Genomic DNA, 27,695 nt, shown 5'->3' on the forward strand with positions numbered 1-27,695 from the left:
GAGGGAGATAGATACTAGTCTGCTCTAATTTCTTTTTCTCTAATTGTTAGAAATCAAAGCTACAGATTTCTTTTGTTCTCTGTACTTCTGGTCCTCTGAAGCTCTCAGTTTATACTGAAAGTATTAGAAATTTGTAAAATTTCTTACAAATACTGAAAAATGGTTAAAAGTTCATTGTTCATGTAATAGGATGAAGTGGATAGGGCAAAAATCTGCAATCTTGTATCACTGGATTTACCTATTCTTAGTAAGTCAAAGATAAATGCATTCCTCAGGGGGCAAACAACAGGTTCAAATAACATTTTAAATAATTGCCTTTTCTATTAGCAACTGCCATAGAAATTCCTTATCTAATGCAATTAGAACCAAAAATAAATGTTCACACGTACTGAGTTGTTAAGGAAAAGCTCAAGTCTGAAATTATAAAGAAAAATCTGAAATAGAAAAATTAAGATGCTGATTTGCCATATATTTTGGAGAAAACTTATTGCTTGCCTTGGTTCCTTTTTCTAAGAGAAAATTATTTTAGAAAAGGTTAAGGGAAAATGTCACAGCTTGGAATCAGATGTCTGAGCACACAATTTCAGCTAACACATGGTTCAGCTATTGCACACTTTGAAGGACAGAACAACTTTGTTCTGCCACATGCCAGCAAAACAGAGCAGAACAAAAAACCCTTTCTGATGTACTACAATGACAGGCCACCACAGAAAAGCAACAATTTCATAGGCCAGATTTCTCCCAGGTCAGAAACACGAATGATGCTCTCACTGAGACTCATGATTAAATGGGCAAGCAGAAGAACCAGGCCAGCCCTTCTATCACTGAAGCTCAGTGTCAGGGTGACATGACCACAATTTCTCTAGATGAAGTCAGTACTGTCACTTCATGCTTTGAAGCATTTATTTCTGTTCAGCTGAAGGAACCATTGATCCAAAGCCTTGAATCAGGCAGATCTGGAAGATCACCTTACCTGACATTCAAAATTATCAACATACACCCAACTATTTTCCGGGGTTAAAAGAATCATTCCTCCAGAGGACAGACTTAGAACAGGTGCCCTACAAAGCACTGCCAGAGAACACATTCAGACTGTGGACTCATTCCCATGGCAGGGTGTAAGGTATGCATCTGCTGGCAGTAATAAGTTAAATATTTAATATTACAAATGCTGGGGGTAATTTACACATTTAAACAATTCCTACTTTTGTACAAAGCAATGATGCAATTTGGAAGAATAATTTTCCATCTCTGTTCAAAACTCTGCTGTGCTTAACTACTGTAACTACAGTAGTTGGAGTTGGGTTGTCATTACCAGGGGACAGGGGTAGGAGGTTGTTCTCCACAATTCTTCTCACCTTCCCAACCTGTGACTTCAGAAGTGGGACTGTCATGTACTGAGAGCTGTCACAAGCAGGAGACTCTTATTATTTAATGCTCATACTGATGAAGCTCTACAGCAGCATCAGGTTACCCTCTGCACCTTTTGTTCTTAACAGGAACTCTTATTACTTTATTTTAGCTTTTTTTGTAAAGTCTACTTTCAAGTATTACTGATTATATTCTAATAATTAACAATGTGTACTAAGCTTTTGCCTACACAGGACCACCTTGTACTGGAATGCCATAAAAGAAAAAGGATGTTACTATGGAAGTAAGGGGACCACCAATACTTTGCAAACACTGAAATAATGTACCAACATCAAGCTAGTTGTGCCATTCTAATGCTTGATGTTCAAGATTATCTGGTGTATATATTTTACATGTTCTTCTGTACCATTTTGCTCAGTACAGCCTGGTCCTCCTCCTCCCCAGATCAATGAAAAACATTCTGCATATCCTGTCCCATTGAATAATCCCTTAAACTCTTTGCCCAAGAGCTTCAACACCATCACACTTCTCAAAGTATCATCAATGCCTTTTGGTATTGACAGCATAGAAAGTACAAATACATTTCTCCATCTTTATTTCCTGGATTATTTTAAAAATATATACACTGAATTGTGCCTCACAGCCCTTCTAGCACACCAATCCCCATCGTTTTGGCCTCTCCTTTTTCTACAGCAGATTTCTTCACTTGCCTGAAATACATGAAAGAGAAGGATATGGCCACAGGATGATCTGTATTGTTTAAATATAAGACAGCAAGGGTATTCACAGCTGCCAGTTCCCAAGATACTGTTTCCATGGAGAATAATTTATATTAACATCTAAACTACAGGGGCATGAAAACCCAGAGCAGGGAAGCAAGGAAACCTACAGCTAAGAGAAGAATTAGCTCTATATTTAAGTGTGCTGTGGAATCTCTTACATGAAGGTGATGTCTTACTCGTTTAGAGAAGCCCTCATGCCACATGAGTAAAAATTCATCTGCTTTTTGAGGATTCACTTCACTGCCAGTGAATTCAAAGGGGTGGCAGTGATAGTTCCAGAGATTTTCCAGCTTCAAAGTTTTACTGCATTAGTTACCACAGCACCTCAGTTTATGTGTCAGAGATGCAAGGAAAAAAGGTCTGAAACTAAATCAGGTACATTAGGTAAATGACCTTAGTACATTGGGAAATTGTATTTTACAAAATACAATTTCTGACATTTTGTTGTTATTTGCTGTTCTCCATCTGTAGAGACCATTGACATCTTCAGCTTTACAAACTCTTAGTAGAGGTTCTGGACAACTCATGGGTGTACAGCCCCATTTCACCACACCAAGAAGCTTGCTTAGCAGATCTTCACCAAACAATATCTCCAGGTGTAACAGCTGAAAGCCTCTGCTAATAATACTGAAATACATTAAACATGGTGTAAAGGGCATGAAACAACAACTCTTTTTCACACCAAATTGCATCAGGCCAACTATTCTAGAAGGAACACAAGAAGTAGTCTAGTTGTCCTGCTCTGTCACCTGCCTTTCTTCAATTTGCCATCCTGCTGCTTCTTTCTTCAGTGGGAAGAGCACAGTGATCCAGGCCAGACAAGAAATAAACTCGAGCCTGGCTTTTTTAGCTGTAATCATAGAAAAACTTGATTAGGAAGGGACTTCAAAGATAATTTAGTTCAAATTCTCCAGCCATGAACCCTTCCAGGGAAGGGGCATCTCCAGCTTGTCTCAGCAACCTGTTACAGTGCCTCAATGCCCTCAATGCATTCAGTCCTTTTCAAGCTGTGGTTCTGCAACTCGGCAGTTACTTTTTGTTGATTCTCATAAGATCCAGGAAAGCAGGTTCCCACACTGTGAAACAATCCTTTTCAACACCATAATCTACGTCTGCTATCACTATTGTTTTCCTTATAAGCAGCAGCTTTTCTTCTAAATCTTGTTTCCCTTTTTAAAGCATTTTCACAGAGCAGTGGTCACTACACATCTGCCATCATTACCTTTAGTTCATGCAGCTCAGTCTCACCAGTTCTGTGGTTTCCTCAAGATGGAGTTCAGTTGATGAGAAGACAGACAAAACCAACAGAAAAACACATATTGCACTTCAGGTGTAGTAGATTTCCACGTACATCTCAGTGAACTCACACAGGTATGTTTGTGTTTATAGTTACCCGATTTCTCAGAACCCATTAGAGACACTAAGTGGGAACCTCACTGCAGAGTAGGCAAATGTTATCAACAAGTGCCAATTCAAGTAAAAAAAAAAAGGTTCTGATTACAGAAAAATGTGTTTTACACAGAAGTGAGGAAAGTGCTAAAAGCTAAGCTGAGTGCATTCCACATGAAGACCATGAAGAAGCAGAGAGAAACACGAGCCTGCAGGGGATGTGCAGCACTTCAATTAGGAGTTTAAACACATCACTGGGAAATGAAATGCTCATTACCAACTAAGGATGACTGTAAATAATTTGTTGCTTCAGGTGTTAAGATTTTGGGGGTTTTTTCTGCTCTTTCAGTTCCTCTATTCCCTCCCACATACTGTTATTTTTATACAGCCAACACTAACAGATGTCATTTTGTCATCTGCCACCATTGCCTTTTTCTGATGAGGTTTTTGTTACTTCTAATCTTTATATTATAGCTAAGGTTTCTGGCATTAGGGGAGCTGGAGAGAAAGGTGTTAAAACGCCAAGTATTAGTTCAGACTCCATAAATGTAACCAGCAATTATGCAATATATGCTAATTTCTCTCTCTCTAAGAAAAATCCCCAAATCCTTAACAAACAAATCCATTACCCTGCTATAGGATAGGATTTTGCATATTTTTAGCAATAGAAAACATGCATCATTTGAAGAGCTGACTGGGTTTGTGAAAGGTGGAAAAAGGTGATTTGATCATTTTGTTTTTGCACTTCATCCCATGACTCCAGTGCTCTCAGTCCCACATGACACTGTCAGAATGATATATTTCACTGACAAACAATGAAATACAAACAGCAAATAAAATATAAAGAGGTCTGCAGGTGGAAAGAGGAGTTATGGTAACAACTCTGGGCTGCATACGGATGAATGATTAAAAGCCCTACAAGATGCCTTTTTCAAATAATGATCCAATTATCAACACATAAATGACCAAACAAGCGGCCCACTGGCTCAACAAATAAAAATAATTCATTAAGACAATGATACTTGAAGGGACAGGTTTATTATATCTCCTACACCTTTTCAGTTCTGAGCCGGTGACCAAAGCAATAATGAAAACCTTAATCCAGAAAACATTTACAGCAAAACACAATGTCTTTGTGCTGTTAATCAAAATGTCATATGGTTCTCCTCCCTTCTTACATCTCCAGTGATGCTCTAACTTTGCAATGGTATTTTCCATACAGTAATGCTGAAAAACTGCACTAAACACAACATAAGCCTAAATAATAATTAATTTTTAATTACCTGGTATAGAATACCTTGCAAACAAAAGACACTTTTCAGATTTACTGACAGGTACTGTATTTTTTGGCAACCCTGGAACAAACCAGAAGAAAAAGCAAAGAAGAATTACTCTATAACCATGACGGAATCAAACATCCATCTAAATGTAGAGGATTCATATGGTAAAACTAAAGAAAAAATCCACACTTACAGCAGATTTTTTTTTTAATTCTTAGTGCAAGAAACATAACCAAGTTAATCACAGAATCAGTACTAATTAAGAATATGGAAAATTCTCCTATACAGAGGTAGAGTCCAGTGCACAAGGCTAAAACGATATTCAATAGTCTAAACAAGACTGAGCCAGGTTTTACGGAATCCACTTTTTAAAGTATCAGACTGTATGTACATACATACAATAAATAGACTATACAATCTTTAAAGTAGTTTAATAAACTTCACAAAAATTATAGTAGATGCATTGATATCTTTACATAATCCAAAGTTCATATCTCTATCACCCAGAAATGGATAAAACCAATATTCCTGATATCAAGTTAAATGGAAAATAGTTTAGCAAAGTGTTGATAAATCAAAATATTTTACATATTTTAAAGCCTAAATTTATGTTTATAAAGGATAAATTTCAAATGTTCTGAAAATGTTCCTTTTGATACTATCTGTAAAGAGGTTTCAAATGCTGTAATTTGTTATAAACACTTGCCTTACATTCCATGTTCAAGGGAAAAATGGGCTTGGATACTCACAGTTCTGATGCATTGGCACAACAAGAAGTGATGAGAATTAGATTATTTTAAAGGCCCAAAGAACATCAGGAGAATTTATGGACAAAGCCTTCATGTCTCAAACTAAACAAATCCCATTGGAAAGCTGACAGGAAGCTGTTTGGTTTCTCTGCTGTGATCCTGTGGGTGCCTCCTGGCCCGGAGGCCCTGGATCAGCATCGCTCTGGGAGCCAGGTGTGCATCTCTGGGCCCCCAGGAAGCTACAAGCCCATAGGGCTTAACAAAACAAACATGGAATCTTTGTGGGTTACAACAGTAGTGCACAAATCAGGGACATCTGCTGCCATTCCCTTCAGCGACAGTCACAAGGACACATTGCAGGGAACTGAGAGCTTTCAGCTGTATCTTTCTAAACTGTGCAAAAAAAAAACCCCAAAAAAACAAACAAACAAACAAAAAAACAACTGGGGGAAAAAATCACCCTGTGGTGGTATGAAGCAAATATCCTTATACTGACAAGTTATTTTGTATAAAGGTTCTTACAATTGCCAAGGGGGGAACAGCCACAGTAAGAGCAAAATAATAATAACAACAGAGAAGTTCAATAAACTGAGTTGGAAATTATATTCACAGTTCAGTTACTTTTAATTTCTATAAGCACCTACACTGAAAAACATGAGGGTTTGTATTTAGCTTCGAAATCAAATCTCCTTGTGACAGATACCTTATTAAGATTTCCATTCTGCTCTTCTAGAGGCCTTCTCATTGGAACAATTTTTTTTATTATTTTTTATTTTATACAAACAGACTCACTTTGATTTAAAGTAAACATATAAAAATTGAGAATATTGCTTGCAACAATGGACCTGGAAGTGAAGGAATGAACTTGTCAGTCCACAAAGAAAAAAAAAAATCTCCTTCAAAATGGATGAATTTTGCTAAACTTCTAATGCTATGAAAATCTGCGAAAAGGATCACAAGATCTGTTGCAAATTTCAGAGATTTGGCCCAAGTCTTATCATCATCATCTCAAGACTTTAACAACTGTATCTTTATATTAAGGAAAAAATAAATGATTCCAAGAACTCAGGAAGGCACACGCACCCAAGTATACTATAAATAAAACACATCATGAAATTACAAAGATCTTCTGATCCCTGTACACACTTTTGGTTCAGCACTATGGTCAAGTTCTCTCTTTTGAAATACAATAAAAGGCATACAAGAAACATATGTAACATATGCATAATAATTAAGAAGAATAATGCTAATAAGACAGGTTACAGAGAAAAGTGCAGTGAAAAAACCCAACACTATTTATTCAGGGGCTTGTGCTACTGTAAATACAGATTTTGTATTTCCTGCTGTGCAAGGGGAAGAATTTATCCTGGGAAGCAGCAATGAGGAATGCAAAAAAAACCAACAAAAAGATATTAAGAGAAACCTTGAAGACGGAACTCTCCCAATGTCATTCCTCTAGTGCACAGTCACCTGACTACATGGGTTTTTATTCATGCTGCCATTTCCCTTCATGAGTACAATATAATAGAAAATGGCAGAGTTCTTAAATATTTTTCTGCCTCTACTTCATTTTTTTTGTTTCTTCTTCCAAGCACCTGATTTGCTGTTTCCTCATAAAAGTGTAAAGCTGTTAGTGGAAGTGAGAAAATAATTGTTGCCGATCTTCTCTCCCGAACACCGATTTCTGCATTTCTCCTTCCGTTAGGCATTTCACTCGTGTGCTACACAATGGGGAGGCACTGTAAAGGCAGCTCGACAGATTTAAAAATAAAAAAATCAAAAGTCTTTTTTTCTTTATCGCCCCGCCCCCAGCCCACTCTGAAAAAAATGGATGGATGAAACAGTAGGTCCGTAGGAATATTCCAGTCTCCTCTGTTAGGAGATAATTGCAGGGGACCATCTAACCACAGTCAGATTGTCAGCGCTGACCGACCGCTTCTTTGCAGCTTTCCTGAAGTCCTTGTATTTATCTTCACACAGGCGAGAAATGGCCTGCAAGACACAAGATGAAAAACCCTCAATGGCAATGCCCACAGCTGTACAGGTACAGCAAGACTAGATGCAGATTTCTTCATACAGGTGAAATTACAAAAGTTGCATCATTAAGCAAAACACATGAAGACATTCTCCTCAAATCCTAGTTTTCATCTCATTTGTCTTGGAAGAAAGGCTTGCATTGCCCCACATGGCAGCTTCAGAAGGACTCAGCATACCCCAAGCCTTGTCTCTGCAGGTGAACCATCACAAACCTCACTGAGGCAGCTGACAATGCTTATCCATTTCTACAAAGTAACTGATGTATAATTCTTCATAAATCAAAAATCGTGGAAAACTTAACAACTATAGAAACTGTAAGTGTATTTGGAGAATTCAAAAATCGAATGGCCCTTAAATTTTTTATTTCCTAAAACTCTTGTATTATATTTTTCTCTTTTGAGAAATGGTCTTGCAGAACACTCACTCTGCTTTGCCTCCCAAGCTGATGTTAACTCACCTTTCAGAAGCAGATGATAATTTTTAAGTGACCAGGCTATCTTATATAATTCCATATATATAGGGAAATGAAACTCATATTCAGAATAATTTAATTCATGTTATAAATACATAGTCATTTTTAAACCTTTTGAAGAGAGAGACAAACATTATTCAAATGTCAACTCCTTTTATGCTATACTGGAGTTAATGTTTGATGTTTCTTCTATTGTTTTTAGCCAAGTTTAAAAATAGTATTTATTATGGACCTCACATGCATGAATTTACTGTTCCCTAAAATAGCCTGTCTATTAGAGTTCATATGGCTGGGACAAGCGGTGGTTGGCATCAGTAGGGATGTTAACTCTGGCAATCAAACTGCAGAGCTGCAGAGAAAGCTCACTGCAAGGAGTACTCAAGGTCAAATTCAAAAATACGACAAACTAACGCAGCATTTTTTATTTACTCAGGAATGCTTTCAAGTTATGCCTTAAGATGTTTAATAAAGACCACTGTACAAACAAACCCAGTAGAATGTTTGATTATAACACAAGGCATTACAAATAATTAAACATCCTGACTCCATGGAACATCATTTTCACTCTTCATCTTTACTTCTATAGCACTGCAAGTTGTAGCAGTGAAGAGTCCTTTAATTTGAATAGTCCTGCAAAGACCAGGGGCAGGTATGGCAGAAACACACTGCTCATACATCTGAGAGCACATTCACCTAATGCTCTGGCCAAGCCAGCCACAAAACATTAAATTAGAAAAACAAAACACAAACCCAAACCCCAAAACAACATAAAACCTACCACCACCAAGAGAACAGATGCTACTTTTTAGCTGAAAACTACGTTTTTGTTAAGACTACTCTTGAATGCGTTTTTCCTTCATGGTGCACACAAAGAGAACAACAGAATAAAATAATAAAGGTATTCATATTGCTTCTTAGACTGTAACTTCATTCACTTACAACTGCTTAATAAAACCTTATTTAATTTACCAGGAACTTAATGGACTAAGAGAGTTGAGGCAATTCAATGGGTTAAAAACATTTATCCATGAAATCATGTGCCAAGGCATGGCATGACAAAGAGGTGTACTTAGGTGAGCTCAGCCTCTTTCAGCTGCCAAATCAGACTATTACCTTAGGCATCAAACAGTCAGAGAAGGTAATCACTTCAAAATTGCCTGTGTGACACAGGAAAATTTCTGTTCTGGCACTTGGTCAGACAAAATGAATTGTTGCTTGGAAGTGGCACTTAATATTTGGCATTTCTAGGCTATGCTGATGAATCATATGGATAAGAAACACACTGCCATTTAAAGCAGCTCAGTATCTAAAGATGCCTCTTCATCTGCAAGTAAGTTATAAAATCAACATTTGGAGCATACTTGGCAAGGTAGTTAGTCAACTTTAGTATAACATATGGAGAAACAAAAAAAGCAGAAAATGGTAAATATTTATTATTGTCCTTCAGTTAAAATAAATCAAAATAGCTATAATCACCTACCATCTGATAATTCTGTTGCTTTTATCGCTAGAAAAAGAAACCAATTTTGACAGTTGCAAGGGACTATTTTTCATCTCAAATCAAAACATTCTTAAAAACCAGCAACACTAATTCATCCTGAGAATTTTTTTGGACTTGGCTGTAATGTATGTATTCAGCTAGAATGCATACACATATCTATTCTTCCATTATACCCATGCATACAGAACTCAAGTCAGTTCCTCTGCTGAGTTATATGACTCTGCCAGAGATTCTATCACTGGAAGAGGGGACAAGTAAGGAGAAAGAAGGCTGGAGAATGGCTGTAGTAGCAGCAGCAGTAGTGGTAGAAGCAGTACAAATTTTGGCTGCATGCACATTTGTGCAGGGCAGGAAAGCAGCACAGCTGGTTATGGGCTCACTCTCAGGAATGTACAAAGGCACAGACTGTGAGTGCTGCACACCCTCCAAAAACTGACAAACCGGAGGAAACTGAGCAGGGACAAACAGCATGTAGTTCTCCTTAATTTATAAAGCACAAGAAAAGCACAACTGGTTACTCCTAAGACTCAAAAAGGTGAGTTTTGCGCTGTTTTGCTCTTCCTTTTCCTCCTGGCTTTGAGGGTTCTGATCATACAACTACAATCAACTTACTGTGACAGTGGAAAGCTGAAGAGATATACAGACACTTCTCTGTAACTTAGATATTTTTCTCCTGGTTTTGTCTGTTTGATCTATGGGACTGTATCTCTTTAGGGTCAAGAAAACAGCACATATTTCAAAGGGTTTGAACTATGTGCTCAAGTACCATCCTAACAATAAAGATCTCAGACAGCATCAGTTAAACTGGGAGTGCACTAATGAATGCTCTTAGAAAATCTAACCTTGGAACAAGCACAGATCACAAGCAGCAATAGGACAGACACATTTTGTCTACTTAACCTAAAGAGCAGAATCTGACTCATATTTAGCTCAGTAGATGGCAGAAAAACTAGGTGCAAGAGTAGGAAATGATGAAATAACAGATTAAGGCTGGACACTCAACAACCTTCTTGGCAGAAAAAATTCTCCCATATTAGAAAACAGGTCTCAGGAAAAGCAAAGAAAGCCTAAACATTTGACATAATTAAAAGGAAGAACAAAACACACTATAACATATGCTGTTTGGAACAAACAGCATTGGCAGGTGGACAGAGTGGATGATCTAATGAGAGTTTATTTGCCATTTTTAACCTGCCTGATTCCACAGAACAGGAGAAAAAACCAAGAGAGTTCATAAAAATGGTTTCTGGCTACTAGGTGGACTGGTATAACAAAACCAGGACACTTCAGTCCACAGATAATTAAAAAGTAAAAAAAAAAAATTACTTTCATTTTGTCATTTAAAAGACATAGCCGCTTTTTAAGTGTCAATTCTGAGAACATGACGTAAGATAAAACATCCACTGCAGATGCTGGAGAAAGTGATGTAATGCTTAACAAGTACTGCAATCTCTCGTAACACCTCTATGCTGATGCATCTTGTCCAGCATTTCCCTGTGATGAGGTACATTTCTTACTAGCCTCATCCTTTCAGGTCATTTTAGGGTCTTTTTTCATCATCATGGTTATGTCAACTCCATGATGTTTGCAGAAATCACAATGCAGATTCTGCCATGTCAGATCTAATGCTTCTACTTCAGATACAAAAAATAAATTTAAAATGCAAAAATAGCAAAAACATTTTATAATACAGCTATTTCTCCACACAACACCTTTTGTCATCTCAAATGCCATAAGTTGCTTTAATCTTAGGACTGAGCAAGGTCTCTCTAGTTTATCATACAAGGCAAATCCTTCCCCTGCATGAATACATTTGCTGTGAGGCTGTTGTCTTTCATCACAGACTGCAGCTCTTCTCTCAGTATCAAAAATATCACAGCCTGTGTGGTACTTCATCTACTCCACCTGACAATCCAGGCAACTGTTTTAAAACAGAACTCTGGTCTGAACAGCACACGAGAGACTACAGAAGTGCTGCAAACGCATTTTGATGACTCTTGGCAAGCGAAATGCTTCACTGTGCTCAGGGAACTGGGTTATAAATTATGCTGTCAAGTAGTTTCAAGGGCACACTAATGACAACCATGTACTGCCAGGGAACAAGGCAGTTCCCTTCCTTCTGGCCACAGAACAGAGAGGCAAGGAGGTGGCAGACCAAGCTGGTTCACAGCAGATACTCCTCCTCTACCCTGAAGACATCCCCTGGCTGGCAGGGTTATTTACAGCCAACTTCTGCTGGCAGCTCAAAGCATGCCCAATGGGGAAGTTTTTAATAATACAGATTTATTGAAAAAATATTCCATTAGTTCTTTTTAAATATGCCCTTTCTTTAGCTAGTACAGAAGAATTACCAGTATTCTTTATCTATTTACCATAATTTCCCATTTTTTTTCCCCTTCTAAGGTTTTAGGAGCATCATTGTTGCATTCATTTGTAACATGCTGTTATACATTGTGTGTGATATAGATGGACAGTTTTAAGAAACTGTGGGCTAAATCAAAAAGCAATTCATTTAATTTTGATACATGTAATAGCACTTACTATCAAGACTCCCCTAACTCAGTAAAACACCTCTTTTAAAGTAAGATTACAATCCAAATGATTTTTATTTTAATATTCTCTTTAATAGAAACAAAATCTGATGCAGATTTAGATCACACTCCATAGAGAGAATGACATTCTTATTGAAGCTACCTGTGCAATTTAGGAAGAATATTTAGAAAGAATGGGAAATAAAACTTAAGTGAAATTTTCTTTGATTCTTTCTCCACCACTTTTAGCTCCCATTAGAGTCACAAACAAGTCAATTAACTCTCCCACGCACCATTTCCCCCCACAAAAACGTGCACAGAACTGCCTGCCTGCTCCACAGGAGCACTAGGAATTTCAGAACATGCAAAGCTCAGTCTAACCCACAGGCAAACAACCTCCAGTGCAGAGACGTTATGTAATTAAAGATGTGTACTGTTAAAAACAGCCAGGCTCTAACGAAAAATTTCAAAATCAGTAACAAAATGCACACCCAGTGCAATAATGCCCATATGTCAAAAATCATATCCAAAAAATGAGGAAAAATATGTTGCAGTCTTGCAAAGGGCCCACAATTAGCTGATAATTTCAATTCCTCCTTTGTCTGTGGTATTCACAGTGCCCAGCATTTCACAGGTGCCCACACCATCCAACAGTGCTTCTGGCATATGGGATAGCCACATCTCATAAGCATCCATGACTTATTCACTGAAGGCATGTGCTCATTTCTGTTCTCTCTTTACTGAGAAAAACATCATGGGAGATAAACTTGGATCCACATGAAACTGAGCACTTACAGAAGAAGAACATGGAACAGCTATTATCAGCAATGGTTGTTAATATTGTGTCATTTAAGGTGGATAATCAGTTTTAAGAAACCAAATGAACAAACAACACTAGACTGTGAATACAATAATTATAAAACTTCTGGGTACTTCCACAAGGCCAATACAGACAACTGCAACTGAAAAGAAATGGAAAGGAAGGTAAGGTATGAAGCAAACTGGGTCTAAAAGCTGTCCCCACAGTCATGAATACTCAAAACATAAACAAAACCATTATGAAAATCAGGCTTATGATATTCTAATATCTCATGGGAGTATCTGGGAAGAGATGGGAGAAGGGAGAAACGGCACAGAAATTCCCACTCCCCCTATACATTTAACACTGAGCAATCTATAAAGCCTTACCTCAAGTTTATATGCCCTGTCCCTGCTGAGGGGCTCCAAGGGAAAACTCAGGTTATTCGCTTCTGCCAGGGAACGCAAATCAAAATAATACTTGGCATAAACACTGGAGGGAACATTAATATTGAACTGTAACAGCTCAAGAAACTGGCGTTCCAGCTCATTCCTGTGGAAAGAAGATAAACATGGAAGCATACTTCAGACTGTGCATTCTGAATGTAATTTTACTTTAAATTGCAAATGGTACAAACCAAGTTCATTTTTTATTCTTGCTATCTGCAATTATCCCAGCCTAAGGTTTGACCTCCTCTACCAAGTTCTATCACGCCAATGAGGAATATGAGAGATGCTGCACCTTGCAGCTGCCACTGCAATGCCAATCAAATCCAGACACAAAGTTTTGCTAGTGAAAGGGCACCTTTATCAGTTTACCTAACATGATTTTGGAAAGAAAACCTAGCAGGGAAAAAAATTTCTCGTAGTTTCTGCTTTACCTCCACTAGGTGGGTCTGCACACACAGCTACGCCACAACAACACACACACAAATTTGTCCTAAATTTGTCAGGCTCCTCTCATAAACGCTGCAAATTAGTCTAACACATAAATTACTGAAGAACATATTTACTCCCTGCAGCTCTTCATAATCAATCATTTAGAATTAGTCATGGGAAACCTGAATTTTTCATCATACTCTCTTTATGAACAGAATAAAGCAATTTTTCCCTTAGACGTGGCACCAAAATTCACAGTGGTGATCACATGTTTTCCAGCATCTAAAGGAAAATATTTGTCAAAATATCTGATAGGAACTGAGCTCCTGTTTGGGCTCCTACCCTGTAAAACTTTGGTATACAAAAACATTATTACCTACACCAATACATTAAAAAGTACATTGAGAAATAAGCCAACTAACAAAATGAAAGACTGGATATTTCCATAAATTGTTTGGATATCCTACTTAATACTTATGCAGGGATATATGATACATTCAAAACAATGATTTCAAGATATGAGAAATAAAAAAATAAATGGGTGGTGAAAGCCATCAATGTTTCCTAAAGAGCCCAGAGACTGCACTGCTGTGCTACCAGTGGGAATTGTCTTCAACTTTTCACATTTTGACTGCTGTACAAACGCGCAAGAAATATGAAAGAGAAGTTGCACGGTTGGCAGTAGAAGAGGAAGGATCTGAAGATAAAAAGTACTGGTGCAGTAGTTTTTTAACACTGAATTTTTTTTCTCCTTCTCACTCTTTACCCTTATATAATTCTTACATCATAAGCATTGTCCTTCCTTATCCTCACTCTCTGTGTCAAAATTCTGTTTATTTAATGATAAACACCAATTAATAACTGAAAGCTGGATATATGAAGTCTTTGGCTTAAATTCACATTGTTGAAGATTCCAACTTAAAAATCCAAGTAAAAAATGTCCATAAATAGAAACAAAATACTACCCTTACATGTGCTTTTATACTGCCAAGGTTGTACATTCTGCAAGATAAGCCTAAAGTTATGTTAATTGATAATATAAAGCCTACTTTACTAGCAGAAGACATTGGCTGTACCCCATTTGAAGAGTACCCTCAAAAATCTCAAATACACAGCCTTAGTTTCTTATTATCCCCATCTCCAGGATCTCAAAGTTGGATCAGTAGACTAGCTACAGATCAGAAAGGACAAAACCACACAAATATTTCTTACTGAACTTATATAATTTAACTAACCACCATACCCTTCTTACCCCATACATCTCCTTCAGACTGCTTTAAGTCTGTGCTTTCCTGGGCCACTCGTCAGAAATTCAATGTAATGCCACATACAAGACTACAGGGACCCAGTGCACTTCACTACTCCCAAGTTCTCCACTCACTTTTAGGCACAGTTCACTGCACTGATACTGATTTATAAAACCCTGAAAGGTCTGTCTGATGTTTTGCAAAATACACTTATGCTGAGTGATTCACACAAATTGAAGATTTGACCTAGATCTTCTGCCTTAGTAGTACAATGAAAGGCCCTGTCTTGCTTAGAGCCAGAGACTTCAAAATCATCATACTGTACTGTCCCGGCTAACTAAAAAATAAGAAGGAAAAAAAAAAATCCACAAAAAAATCCATTGCAGATAGGATGAAAACAAAAATTGGAAAACTGAAAGCAGGAATATTAGCACCAGAATCTTTGCTGGGGAATTCACACAGAGCCCTACACACAAAGCCCATGAAGATCACCAAGTACACAGAGAAAACACAGGCTCCTCAGAGGCTTCAGGGTTTCCAGTTTGTGAGAATCCTAAAATCTTTCAAGGAAAGGGTAAGAAGCTAAAAATCCTTGGGGACAAGGACTCATCACAGTTTGGCTTAGGGAATAAGCAGTGCAGAAAAGGGCTGATGTGAGCACAGGTCTGCCATGTGAGTATGGGTGTTACACAGCTCAAGTGCAGCTTCTAACAGCAGCACCATCACATGTATTTGTCAGAAACAATAACTTCTTTTTTTGTTTCCTTTCACACCGCCTTCAAGAAAAGCACTGAGAATTATCCATTTCAAACCTAACTTTTATAACCATTCCTGATTAATACTGTCATATGGCACAGTCAAACCTGTGACTGCTTCAAGCTGTTCAGCACTTCAGCTCATGTCCCAGCTTCAGGAACACTTTAAAAGCACCCAAGAGAAGCGAATGGAGGGAGACCCCCACTGCTACTGAATGCTCAAAATGCATAAGAAAAGGATCAAGGGGAAAAGTACCTTGTTAAATTACTCAAATTCCACTCAATCTGTTAAGGAACCATTAGCAAATTCTTCTGCACGGAATATTGCACACAGAAATGTGAAGGGCCTGATTTTGGGTCTTGTCCATCTTATATCTCTCTTTTATTTTGGAAACCTCATTCTGTTTGGATTTTTAACATCTTGAAAACTAATACAGCAGAACACCGGGGGGGGGGGGTGCAGGGGGGAAATGTCAAAACCCAAAAGCATCCATGTTAAATAATGGCAATAAATAACTGGGTGATGGTCTAAAGGTCATTAAGATAACTTCCTTTCCTGCCTTACATGTCCATTCTGTGCATGGAGAAGTAGCACGACAGGAAAAGATGCTGAAGTCAATATATGCAGGCTCACTGGATGTGGGGAATTTTATCAAATCATACATTTAAATATTCTGTAGATCTGTTTTCATTATTGTGCCTGAATATCCAGTGGTAAAATACACTTCAACCAGAAAACAAAAATAATTCATGTCTTCCATGTAAGCAGCTGTCAAGCCGACCTCATGCCATCTATCAGCATTCACCATGTTTAGATACAACACAAATTTCACACAATTTATGAAAGAACCTCCCACCCCCCTCACAGACACAGATGTTGGCATTCATTGACAAAGATAAACAACCTTCACTCACATGTCTTCCACTGTGATATCCTTCAGGATCTGGCAGTAATCCACGTTCCACACTGCCTGGTCGTCCCACACTTTCGATGCCAGCAGAATTGCCCCCAGTACTATTCGCTTCCAGTTTGCTGGACAGATATCTATCTCTGCATAAGTTAAGAGTCTTTCAAGATATACCTGTGGAAACACATCAAAATTAAGACTTGATCTATTTTGCTACTAAATAGAAATGAAAAAGAAAATTATTCACATTCCAGCAATTCTGAAACACTATGCTGTCAAAAATGCTTTCAAGAAGATTATTTTATTGTAAAATAATTAAATATAAATATTTTATATTTATATATTTATTTTATTTATTAAAAATGAAATATAAAATATTATAAAATATTTTCCTTCTTAAGGAAGGCAAATCACTGTTATTTAAGAACAAAATTCCAAATTATGTGTCAAGCCCATTAGTGAAGAAGGAAGTTTGACTTTTTACTTAGCAGATCATTCTGAAAAGACTTTGATGTACAAAATCTGTTATGTTGAGACTGCAGAAACACAAAGCTCAGTATGAAGGTGGCACATGGCTCTCCCTGATGTCTGCACTACTAGGGGGTTCGGTGCAAAACAGTCTTTTCCAGACAGCCTGTGTAAACAAGCTCCTCACACTCTATATCACACAAGGCAATTTATCAACTTTGCAAGCAAAACTGCTCCTCAAATAATGAAAATACAGCATTCCCTGGAGTCATCCCTGGGAAGCAGAAAACTTCTTTAAAGCAATACACTAGCACTAGGAGTTCCATAAGCAGAGAACATATGGAAGTTGTAATATTATACCACTCAAATTAGCAGATAACTTGCTTCACACCAATGCAGAATTTGACTCTCTACTGTTAATGCAAACCTTTTAAATTCCAACTTTTCATATCCAGTTTTAGCAGATTTAGAATGAATACTCCATATTTATAGTAGATAGAGCATACAAAATCAGAAAAATCTATCTTTTCTAATGTACAACTCTAGCTTATAAAGAGAGAGAACTTTATAGCTTAGAAAGATAAAGAGAAAAACAATTAAGTAAGGATTTTGTGGGGGCTGAAATTCAAAGGCACTTAGAGAAGAAAATGTAAACAGGTAAGAATTATATTGCAAGGAAAGACATAGAATCATAGATTGGTTTGGCTTGGAAGGACCTTCAAAAGCCATGTAGTTTCAACTTTCCTGTCATGGGCAGGAACATCTTTCACTAGACAGGTTCTCAGAGTCCCATCCAGCCTGGCCTTGAACACTTCCAGGGATGGGGTATCTATTTCTCTGGGCAACGTGTTTCAGTGTCTTTCATAGTAAAGAATTTCTTCCTAACATGTAATCTAACCTCCTGCAGGCTAAAGCCATTTATAGCCCTTGTTCTATTACTAAAAACCCTCATAAAATGTTCCTCTGCAGCTTTTCTGTGAGCCTTCTTCAAGTACTGGAAGGCCGCTGCAAGGCATCCCCAGAGCCTTCTCTTCTTCAGGCTGAACAGCCCCAACTCTCTCAGCCTGTCATGGGAGATGTGCTTCAGCCCTCTGACCAGCTTCATCACCCTCCTCTGGACTTGCTCCAGCTGATCCATGCCCTTCTAATGTCAGAGAGCCCAAGGCTGGATGCAGCACTCAGCTGAACAGAGCAGAAGGACAGACTCCCTCCACCTGCTGCCCACAGTGCTTTGGATGCAGCCCAGGACACGTTTGGCTTTCTGAGTTATGAGAGCACACTGCACACATGCAGCCCCTCCCCAGCCAACACATCCAAGTTCTCCTTGGCAGGGCTGCTCTCAAGTCTACATTTTGTGCTTGGGACTGCCCTGACCCACGTGCAGGACCTTTCAGCTGGCCTTGGTGACCTTCATGAGTATTGCACAGGCCAGCCTCTCAAGCCTGTCAGGGTCCATCTGCACAGCAGATGAAATTACACCTCAGTAAAAAGGCAGCATAAACTTGCCACTATTTTCCCACCGGCACATACTTGAGAAATCAGAATTAAAATTTAAATAGGAGTTTGATGAGACTCTATTCCTACACCTACTTCATTACCATATTGATGCATCTTCCAATAGCATGTTGAGGGCTGTGAAAAATCACTCTTGCTTCCCTGGTGATAATTTGGGCTTGACTCCAGATACACTGCTTGCTGGAACAAAGCTCTTTATCATACTCCACTAAAACTGAGGATGATAAACAGCTCTCCATTAGAAAGGCACTTAGTGTAGCTTTCAACTCTTTTCTTGAACATGCCTTAAATGAGCATTTATTTTGTTCACTTGCTGTGGCCTCCTTTACTCAGTCTTGGGTTTTAAGTAAGAGAAGACAGAAGAAGAACAAGACTACTTGCAGCAAACACTTGTTAAAGTTTAATAAGGTCCTCAGTCAGTGTGAGAACTCACAGTAATCCAGGACTTGTGACATCATCAGTGTACCTTTGGGAGACATTAGTGTAAGTATTCAACTTTTAATCAAGTTCACCCAGCCACATAAACAGTCTTTCTTCCAGCTCTCCCTGTGTCTCTCTCCCAGAGAGAACCCACTGACTGCAGATTGGGAAATTCAGGCTGGTACATACTTGAGCTCTTGCCCTGCTGATGTAGAGCAACCTCATAACAGCAATACACATAGAGCAGTTTCCAATGTAAATGTGCCCAAAATTAATTGTTTCTGATAAATGGAGCTGGTTTCATTTCAGAGCATTTCAATGGCCTAGTGGGACACAGTACAAGCCCACAATGTCCCACGATGGGACATCAGAGCAGGACAGGCAGAGTCTGCCATGCTCTCACTACTGCAGGGGGTGCTTCTGGCTGCTGCAAAGATGTGCTGAATCAGGAGAGACTTCTGGAGAATGGCCAGGTGGCTCCCAGCCTGTTTGAAGAGGAAGGCTGGTGGGGTGGTTAATCACTATACTACTCATCCCAAACAAATGCATTGCTGGTGGGAGAACACCACCTGCTTCTGCTGGCAAAAGCCAGTGAGTGTTCCCACACACACAGGGAGGCATGCTCCACCTCATTTAAAAAAAAAATCACTGAAAATGTTTGCCCTGGAATGGTAAATGTGAGATATGGAAATACCATTTGTATGCAATTATGTCTAAACATTAAACAGTGTATTAAACACAAGGGTCATTTTCCTAAATATGGGTTTTGTATCAAACAGACTGGGATTTTGAGTGTACTATGTGGTTCAGTGGACTTTTCTCTTGCAATGAATTTCACTGGCCTAATTTTCAAAAGCAAAACACTTTCAACATCTACTTTACAACTAGTTGCTATGAAGCAATATAATAAAATTGAATTTTAAAAGGTCACGATAGAAAAGAATATTACAATTTCCATCTCAGAATGCTGGAAAAAATTGGTTTATATGGCAAAAACCAAAAAATGCAAAAGAAACAATGTAAGAAATGCTATTTTTCTTTCTCCCTCTTTTTTAAAGCATAAGTCTAAGAACTATCTGTCTTTTTGATTATTTTGACAGGTGTTCCTCTATGGAACTAGAACTAAAGAGCTTTAAGTGTCCAGAGGTTAAAATATTATTTGCCTCCACCAACTTTTAACAGCTGTATCCACGCTCAAGAATGGAACTAAAGCTTAAAACAAATTGAAGCTGTTGCACCATTGTTTTTTTTTTCCAAATTTGCTTCATCCTGAATGTAAGCTTTTGAGGCAGAACTTTTCAGTACTTCTCTACTAAACATTGAAAAGCTGAATTCTCAAAAGACTCAAGTTTATTCTGCATTAATTTAACACCTAGTTCTGCTCAAGCATTTTCATAGCATCCAAGAGTCATCTTCATCACATTTCTCATTGCCCACTTAGTTCTATGATTGTATGTATAGATATTTTTTACAGAATGATAACAAGACTACTTATACAGATTAAAGTTACCAAATGTGACACAAGCAAAAACTTTCAGTGGTTTCAGTCTAACACACTTCTGAACTCTTTCCAGCTTGCAAAGAACCAATAGAACTCAGTAACAACAACACTACAATATTGAAAACTCATTTGTACCATAATTCACATCCTAGCTGAAATGAAAATACAATTCTGCTTGGGAAAATGCCAGTGGCCTGGTCTGTCCATACATTTTTATGTACAGATTAAACACCTCAGAGTCTGGTACTATCATGATTAGCCTACATTCTGCATTTGGGAATGAATCACATGATTTCACATGTGTCAGGCTAACAAGCTTTGATGGACAACAGCTGCACCTCATTGGAGATGTTTTAATAACTAAGCACAAGTCAGAATGCACACTGCACAGAGTTAAGATTTCAAAGGAACAATACTGCATTATTTTCCATCTCTTCCCACAGACTAACACCAGGCTTTCACAATGACTGACCTTTATACTTGGAGTATTAGCAAATTATTATTTAATCATAAGTGAAACCAATTTGGTGATTTGCCTCTGTTAAAAATTCATTTATCTGAATGAAAGAGACTTTCTTTATACTAATTAAATAAAATTACCACTCCATGTGTATAGATAATCCCAAATTGGCTGGAAGTTCAATGAACTCTGGAGAGATTCATTAGCTTAGATGTAGCACCACAGGAATGCAGTTAAATGGCTTGCAAAGCCATTTCAGGTCTAGCAGAAGTACAGAACTGATTTGTTTCAGCACATATCTTCAGCTGTTAAATCTGCCAGACCTGAAACAACTCCATGCTGACCTAGTTTGGATGTCTCTGATCTTGACTCCCAGGCCCTGGACTTGCAGTGGCATGCTAAATGGCACAAGGCCATCCACTATAACCACTGGTCCTGGGGGGCTTTTTTATCCAAACACAGAACTGTAACATGGCACAAACTATCAGCATCAGCAACAGCATCCAAGGCCCAGCAGTGCTGCTCCAGCAGGGCTGCTGCTGAGCCTGAACTAATTCCCAGGGTGTTTATCTGCAGGTGGGTGAATCCATCCTGCTCTCCCCAAGTGTTTAACAGTAACTATCCACAGTATCCCGTGCTGTCCCAGTTATCTAAGATGTCAGGCTCCCCATGATCCTGGATAGCAGAGTGTTGGTTACACAACATCCCAATCATCAGAACACAAATCGTTTGAAGAAACTGAAAACTAAAGATAGCATTGAAGAGTTCATTTTTAATTAGTGTGAAACAGCATCTTGTGTTTCCCATCTCAGAGGATATTTTAGCATGCTTTGGACATGATATAATACATTCAAGTAGAAAGAAAAGTTAAAATACTGGATAATACATCTTTCCCTTTCTTCCCCTCTTCAGAAGGATATATACCTAATATTAAAATGTGAAATAATTTCATTTCAGTATTTCACAATCACAAAACCCACTCATTCTTTAAAATACAACAGGGCTCCTATAAAAGTTTCACTTCTTTTTGTAACTTCATGTTGAAGCTGTTCAACATTATCTTCCAATACTCCACTGATACCTCTTTATCACATTGGAGTTGCAGTCTAAACACTAAAAATACAGTAGTTCTTTTTTTAGGCTTCCCTAAAGCAATGGAGAAGGTTTTCTGTGGAGGTTATGAAATTTTCATCTTCAGAGAAAGTCAGAACTCAACTGGTCAGGCCCTGATTAGCCTGGTTGTGCTTTAAGAAAAGGCCAAACCAGACACAACCCCAAAAGTCCCTTCCAACTGAAATTATTATGCAATTATATTTGTATGCAGTACTAGAATTTCCTGTGGTGCCACAGTAAGAGGTCAGGAATTGTGTGGTGCCCCCAAGGAAGTTGACTGGGAGTCTCAGCACACTCAGCAATGGGCAATCTCCAAGGAATGTCACTGTCATGACTAGAATAATTCTGAATTTTGAGGCAGCAGCAGGAGCAAAACATGATCTTCTCCCATGTGGTTTTTATATGGCTTTATGTAAAATTCTACCTCTATTTTACCAATAAAACTCTAGTAGCTTAAGTTATTTATCACTTGATTAACATGGACAAAAAGGAGACAATGGCTTTGCTATTTTAATTACTACAATTGAGAATCTACAAATTAACCTTTATTTGCAAACACCTCATTCCTTTCCTCATCAGGTAACCCACACTGTAAATTGCAGGAGCACAGAGTAGCTAACAAAGACATTTCCATCCCAACATGTTATGGAAAAATACAGAGTCATCTCTCTCTAATGAGAAAACTTCAGTGTGTCACAATGCCTTGAAACTGAAATGATATCTTTATGGAAAAGATTATAATTGGTAGCGGGTCTCACACAGCCAAATCAGGCTCTAATCCAATCACTAAACTGCCATATGCTCTGTTCTAAGCCATCAGCCAGTTCCTCACCACAACTCTCCAGAAATAACCGTGGTTTGCAATTGCCCAGCTGGGCATTTAAAATATTCCAAAAAGGTTTGGTGCCACCCATTTGGTGGAAAAGGACATAAACTCATTGTGGTCCTTGCAAATTCATCCCATTTTTATTTCTGAGAACAAATGGTGAAAAGAAGTAACAAAAGCATAGAACTATGAAAAAAGGTGAACAACTGCAAAGCACCATTACAGATATTTATAGAAAGCACAAATGGAACCGAGAGAAAAGTCACACATCTCCAGGTTTGCCCCCAAAATTACTCTTTTTAAGACAAATACCTATAATCCATGTCAAATGCACTTGAACTGTTAGGCAACATTGACTTTGCAGTCTAAAACTGGGATCAGCATTCATTCTTTGCCCACACAGAAGCCCAAGAGGCATCAGCACATACAGGCTCTTTGAATGTCCCCTTCCCTTTCAATTTAAAGAGAATTCCCCCTCAGTGCCCACCTCTATTGTTCTCTTTTCATCTTTGCATATCCCAGCAACTCTAAGGCAAGAATTGACTAAGTAGATTTGTAAGTATTAACTGATAATCACTCATGTGTCAGACATTGGAGTGCAGTGAAAAGATAAGAATAACCTAAAAGCAGGAGCCAGAATCTCTTGTCCCACAGTACCCAGAGCACAGGTTCCTCCTCCTTCTAGGGAGCTCAGGATCAACAGCACAGGTCAAGGGACCTTCTCTCTACACCCTGGAGACCTTCTTCTGACGTGCCCAAGTGCTGGGCTTTGGCACCTCCCCGGAATGCAAAGGAGGGCACCAGCACCAGGGGATACACACAGCTCTCCTCACGGGTTCCTACCACAGCGCCCAGGTTCACGGCCTGCCCTGGCTCTCACCCAGCCACACTCAGGCTGCCTCAGTCACACCAGGCAACAAGCACTGCTTTGGATGGCACTCCAAGGTCTTCAGGGAAACCTGCACCTTCCACCAGCTGTGGAAAGGTTGGAGGTTACACTCCAGCAGAAAAGGACCTCTGCAGATCAAGTGTCTATGGACTCTGGACACCCTTTTGTGTTTTCCTTTCCTTTTAAACAAGTATCAGACTTTTTTACATCAACTGAAATACACTTTTTAAATAAAGTATTTTATCAGCAATCAGAAGTAAAAACATCCCAGTGAAAGGAAACAAATAAACTTTCACCATTCCTCCAAATACACAGAAAACAAAACAAAATTATCTGCAAATACAATAATTTTTACGATACAGTTCAGCAGTATTGTCTCTTGACCTAAGTGCTGAAAATGTGACTGAAGAACACAGTGAGAACTCAGGAACATCTGGCTGGATTAATTAAATCCCTATTTTTCATAAGGAGAATTTATTCCTACATACTTCAAATTTCAAATTTGCTAATATCAAATCCCCTCAGTCACAGTATGAGCTCTTTAAGGTATTCCAAAAGCATGCTCCTCTGAACTTGTCAGAATAATTCAGCCTGTGTACTGTATGTATTTACATATCACTGTATCTGATCTGTCTACAGCATGCAGACCCAGCACACTTGCAAATGCAAAATGAAACCACTAGGGACACAGATGTATATTAAAAGTGCCTTAAATTTGGCCTGTTTGCAAAAAACTCAGTAAGTCATGCCAAGGCAAAGCAGAAAACTTGGACCATTCTGCATTTCGGGTCTAGTTCATAGGATTGTTTTCACAGAACAAAAGAACAAAGCATAAATATTTAATTCTCCTGACATGCAAACACTATTGTTTTCCTGTTCTCATTTTTATTTGCCATCCAATTAGTAGATTAACACAAGTACAACTTCCCACCTCTGCACTGAGGGAGATGCTAAAGAGGAGACAGGCATTCCTCAGTTTTAGCAAAGGTGGGAATACTCTGGGGTGAGACACTTTTTTCAATAAGTCAGGTCACAGAACACAGTTATGCTGATCACTGGGGTTAGAACCACTAGTCACAAGCTTTAAATTAGCAAAACAATTCTTAAAACTAATTTTATTCTTACGGTACTATTTTATAAATAAATAATGTGAATTAGTATTTAATTGTTTCAACCTGAGGTTTTAATTTTCCACCTATCAGTATGGGAAATCTCTTGGCAGCTCTGGAGGCTATGTGAAAATTAATTTTTTTACTTTAATTATAAATCGGTTTTGCTGCAATAGCGGAGGCTTTAATTGAAATATTTTAATTAAGTGCTTGAAGCCACACAATGCTGGCTTTTTGCAGCAGAATAGCTTATCTCAGAGTCTGGAGTTTCACATTTACTCAGCTCCTGCATGCACACAGCCTGCTGTAGAACTAATTGTCGCTGCTGCTTTTACCTGGTTAATGCACGTACCAAGACAAACAGTGGGTGCATTCAACCACGCACGTCAGACCACGTTCATAATGTGGGCAGTAAAAAAGGGTCCTTAGAACTGTTTAAAAATAATTAGAGTGAGTGAAAGAACGATACAACTGTAGCATCTTGTTCAAAATGTCCCAGATCCCCACACTTCTAGCCTTCTGGCAGCCCTCCCAGGAGGAGCAAGCGGCAGACAGGGCTATCAGATTGCTGACGGACAGCCAGACTATGGCAAAACACAGCAGGGAATGCTGATCCCTCCTTCTCCAGACAGGATATCAAAACTGAAAGCGCTTGCAAGGTTCATAAACAGCAGGATCAACATTATTAAGATTTCAGGAGTGTGGGAAGGGGGAAAGGGCTGCTTGCTTTTTCACAGATTAGTTTCCATGCATGAGTATTTCAAAAACAACACAATCTGTGTCTGGGGCCCCTCCCGATGACACAAAGGAATAAAGAAATGGGATCTAGAAGCACAGAGGAAACTGAGAACAGCAGCAGTAGAATTCACACTTGCAAAACACTATGTATAACCTCTGAAGATTTGTGGAAAGCGGGGTCAGGCATGTGTTATTATCCTGACAACACAGGCAAGAAGAGCAGAATGGTAAACACTGATCAGCTGCACCAAATTCATCCATAAACATCTGCATGGCTTCTGTAAGAACTAGGCTATAATACATTTTCCTGTTCACATGGTAATGAGTTAAAAAACCCCAAGTCACCTAAGTTTTCAAGCACTAACAACTATGGAAACAGCTTCTGCAATATAACCAAATGAACTAAAAAAATTTATGCTTCAAAAGAGTTACTTGCAAGGAAACCACACAAGAACCAGAAGAGGCAAGGAAGTAGTTATATAAGACTTGCGGGAAAGCACTTCTCATGCATTGCAGTAACAGAAAGGTAATGCTACTAAAAAAAGGGGAAAAAAGCCCCCTGTCTTCTACTAAACAGTGCACTCACTGATCACATAACTTAAGATTGAATAACAGACAAATAAAATGTATTTGACAGTGGGTTAATTAAATTACAAAAGAACATAGTGATTCACACAACATATCTTGTCTCCAGCAGAAAACACTTAGGAAGAAAAGGAAGAAGGACAAACACTTAGTACAATTATATAAAATAGGCAAAATGTCATTTCAGAAAACAAATATTGGCTGTCAAGCAACTAGGTAGAGTAAAACTACAAAATGGAAGGGTGGAGCGCTGGGGGGTGTTTCTTGCCCCATTTCTCCCATATTCCTGTTCTTTACTGGCTAGTACAACTCATTCTGTCTGAAGAAGAAAAGCCTGCCAACTAATCTTCGAAGCCAAGGAAAATAGATTAACAGAGGAAATGAGTAGGCCTGGGCTTCAAAATTCACCTTCTCCAATTTCTCCTTCCTCCATCTAAAATGCACAACTAAGCTGTCATGAAACCACATGTTGTAGTAGTAAAAAACCATTTTGTTATTTTAAAACCTCTGAGAGAAGAACATGGCCAAAATTGTGACTGAAAGCTGAAGAGACTTGTCAGAATTGGCAGGATATAAATTTCAAGAAAATTAAGAAACTCCCAGCTGGTAGAGATCGCTTTAGCTCTTTTAATCCACATTGCTATGCTGATCCATACCAGCTGAAAATTTGAACCTTCTTTTGTGTTGTGCTATTTTAAAGCAGCTAAACTTCAGACTTGAGTACAATTGTTCAATCCCACAACAAGAATAGTGGAAGTGGAAGAGAGCCAACATGTCCCAGTCACTCACTGAATACTTCATGTGCCAGTCAATTCTTATTAGTGCTATCAAATCACCTACAGCTGTTCCCAAGTCTCTCCTGGGAGCTGCAGTGAGACACAGCAAACCCTCTGAAAGTTGAAGACTTTCTGCTTTTAACATTCTCTCATGTTCAGACCACCCCGTCCACCTACATTTTCTATGAGTCACCTTGGTGGCCTGGAACACTCATTTTGTGAGGCAGGACCCCAGGTTTTGTGTCACATGTTACCCAATCTCTTCTTCCTCACTTACTCAACCCATGAAATGAACTGTGGCATCTCTTCCCATCAAGAAATCTCCTTGGTCTCCATAGTGAGAAAAAATTTCCCTGGCAGCACCCAGATCTATGAAATCATACAAACACGACTTTTGAGAACAAAACTGGGTCTGTCAGCTGGCTGATGTCATCCTTCAGACACTCACCAGGGTGACAATGGCACATTCAGCAGTCAGTTGAGCAGCACTGAACAACGTCCGGACAAAGCGGTAAATCTGTTTCTGCTCCGGGTCATGTTTGTCATAGTCTGGTGGCACTTCGGATTTCTAAGGAAGAAATACTTCCAAATAGGTG

At 38.6% G+C, this 27,695-nt stretch overlaps 1 protein-coding gene across 3 annotated transcripts in view; it reads right to left on the minus strand.

Annotated features, from left to right (window-relative positions):
• Window positions 1-4,561: 4,561 nt before the first annotated feature.
• Window positions 4,562-27,695, minus strand: part of CCNY (cyclin Y) — a 121,209-nt gene continuing 98,075 nt past the window's right edge. For all 3 annotated transcript variants that reach the window (XM_063148321.1, XM_063148340.1, XM_063148330.1), the window contains 4 exons: window positions 27,548-27,667; window positions 16,707-16,873; window positions 13,301-13,463; window positions 4,562-7,563 (listed from right to left, as the gene is read on the minus strand). In XM_063148321.1, the coding sequence (XP_063004391.1) occupies window positions 7,447-7,563; window positions 13,301-13,463; window positions 16,707-16,873; window positions 27,548-27,667 (567 nt within the window). In that variant the 3' untranslated portion in view covers window positions 4,562-7,446. The remainder of the gene's footprint in view (window positions 7,564-13,300; window positions 13,464-16,706; window positions 16,874-27,547; window positions 27,668-27,695) is intronic.

The sequence above is a fragment of the Melospiza melodia genome, chromosome 1, assembly GCF_035770615.1.
Source record: "Melospiza melodia melodia isolate bMelMel2 chromosome 1, bMelMel2.pri, whole genome shotgun sequence".
Classification (NCBI taxonomy): Eukaryota; Metazoa; Chordata; class Aves; order Passeriformes; family Passerellidae; genus Melospiza; species Melospiza melodia.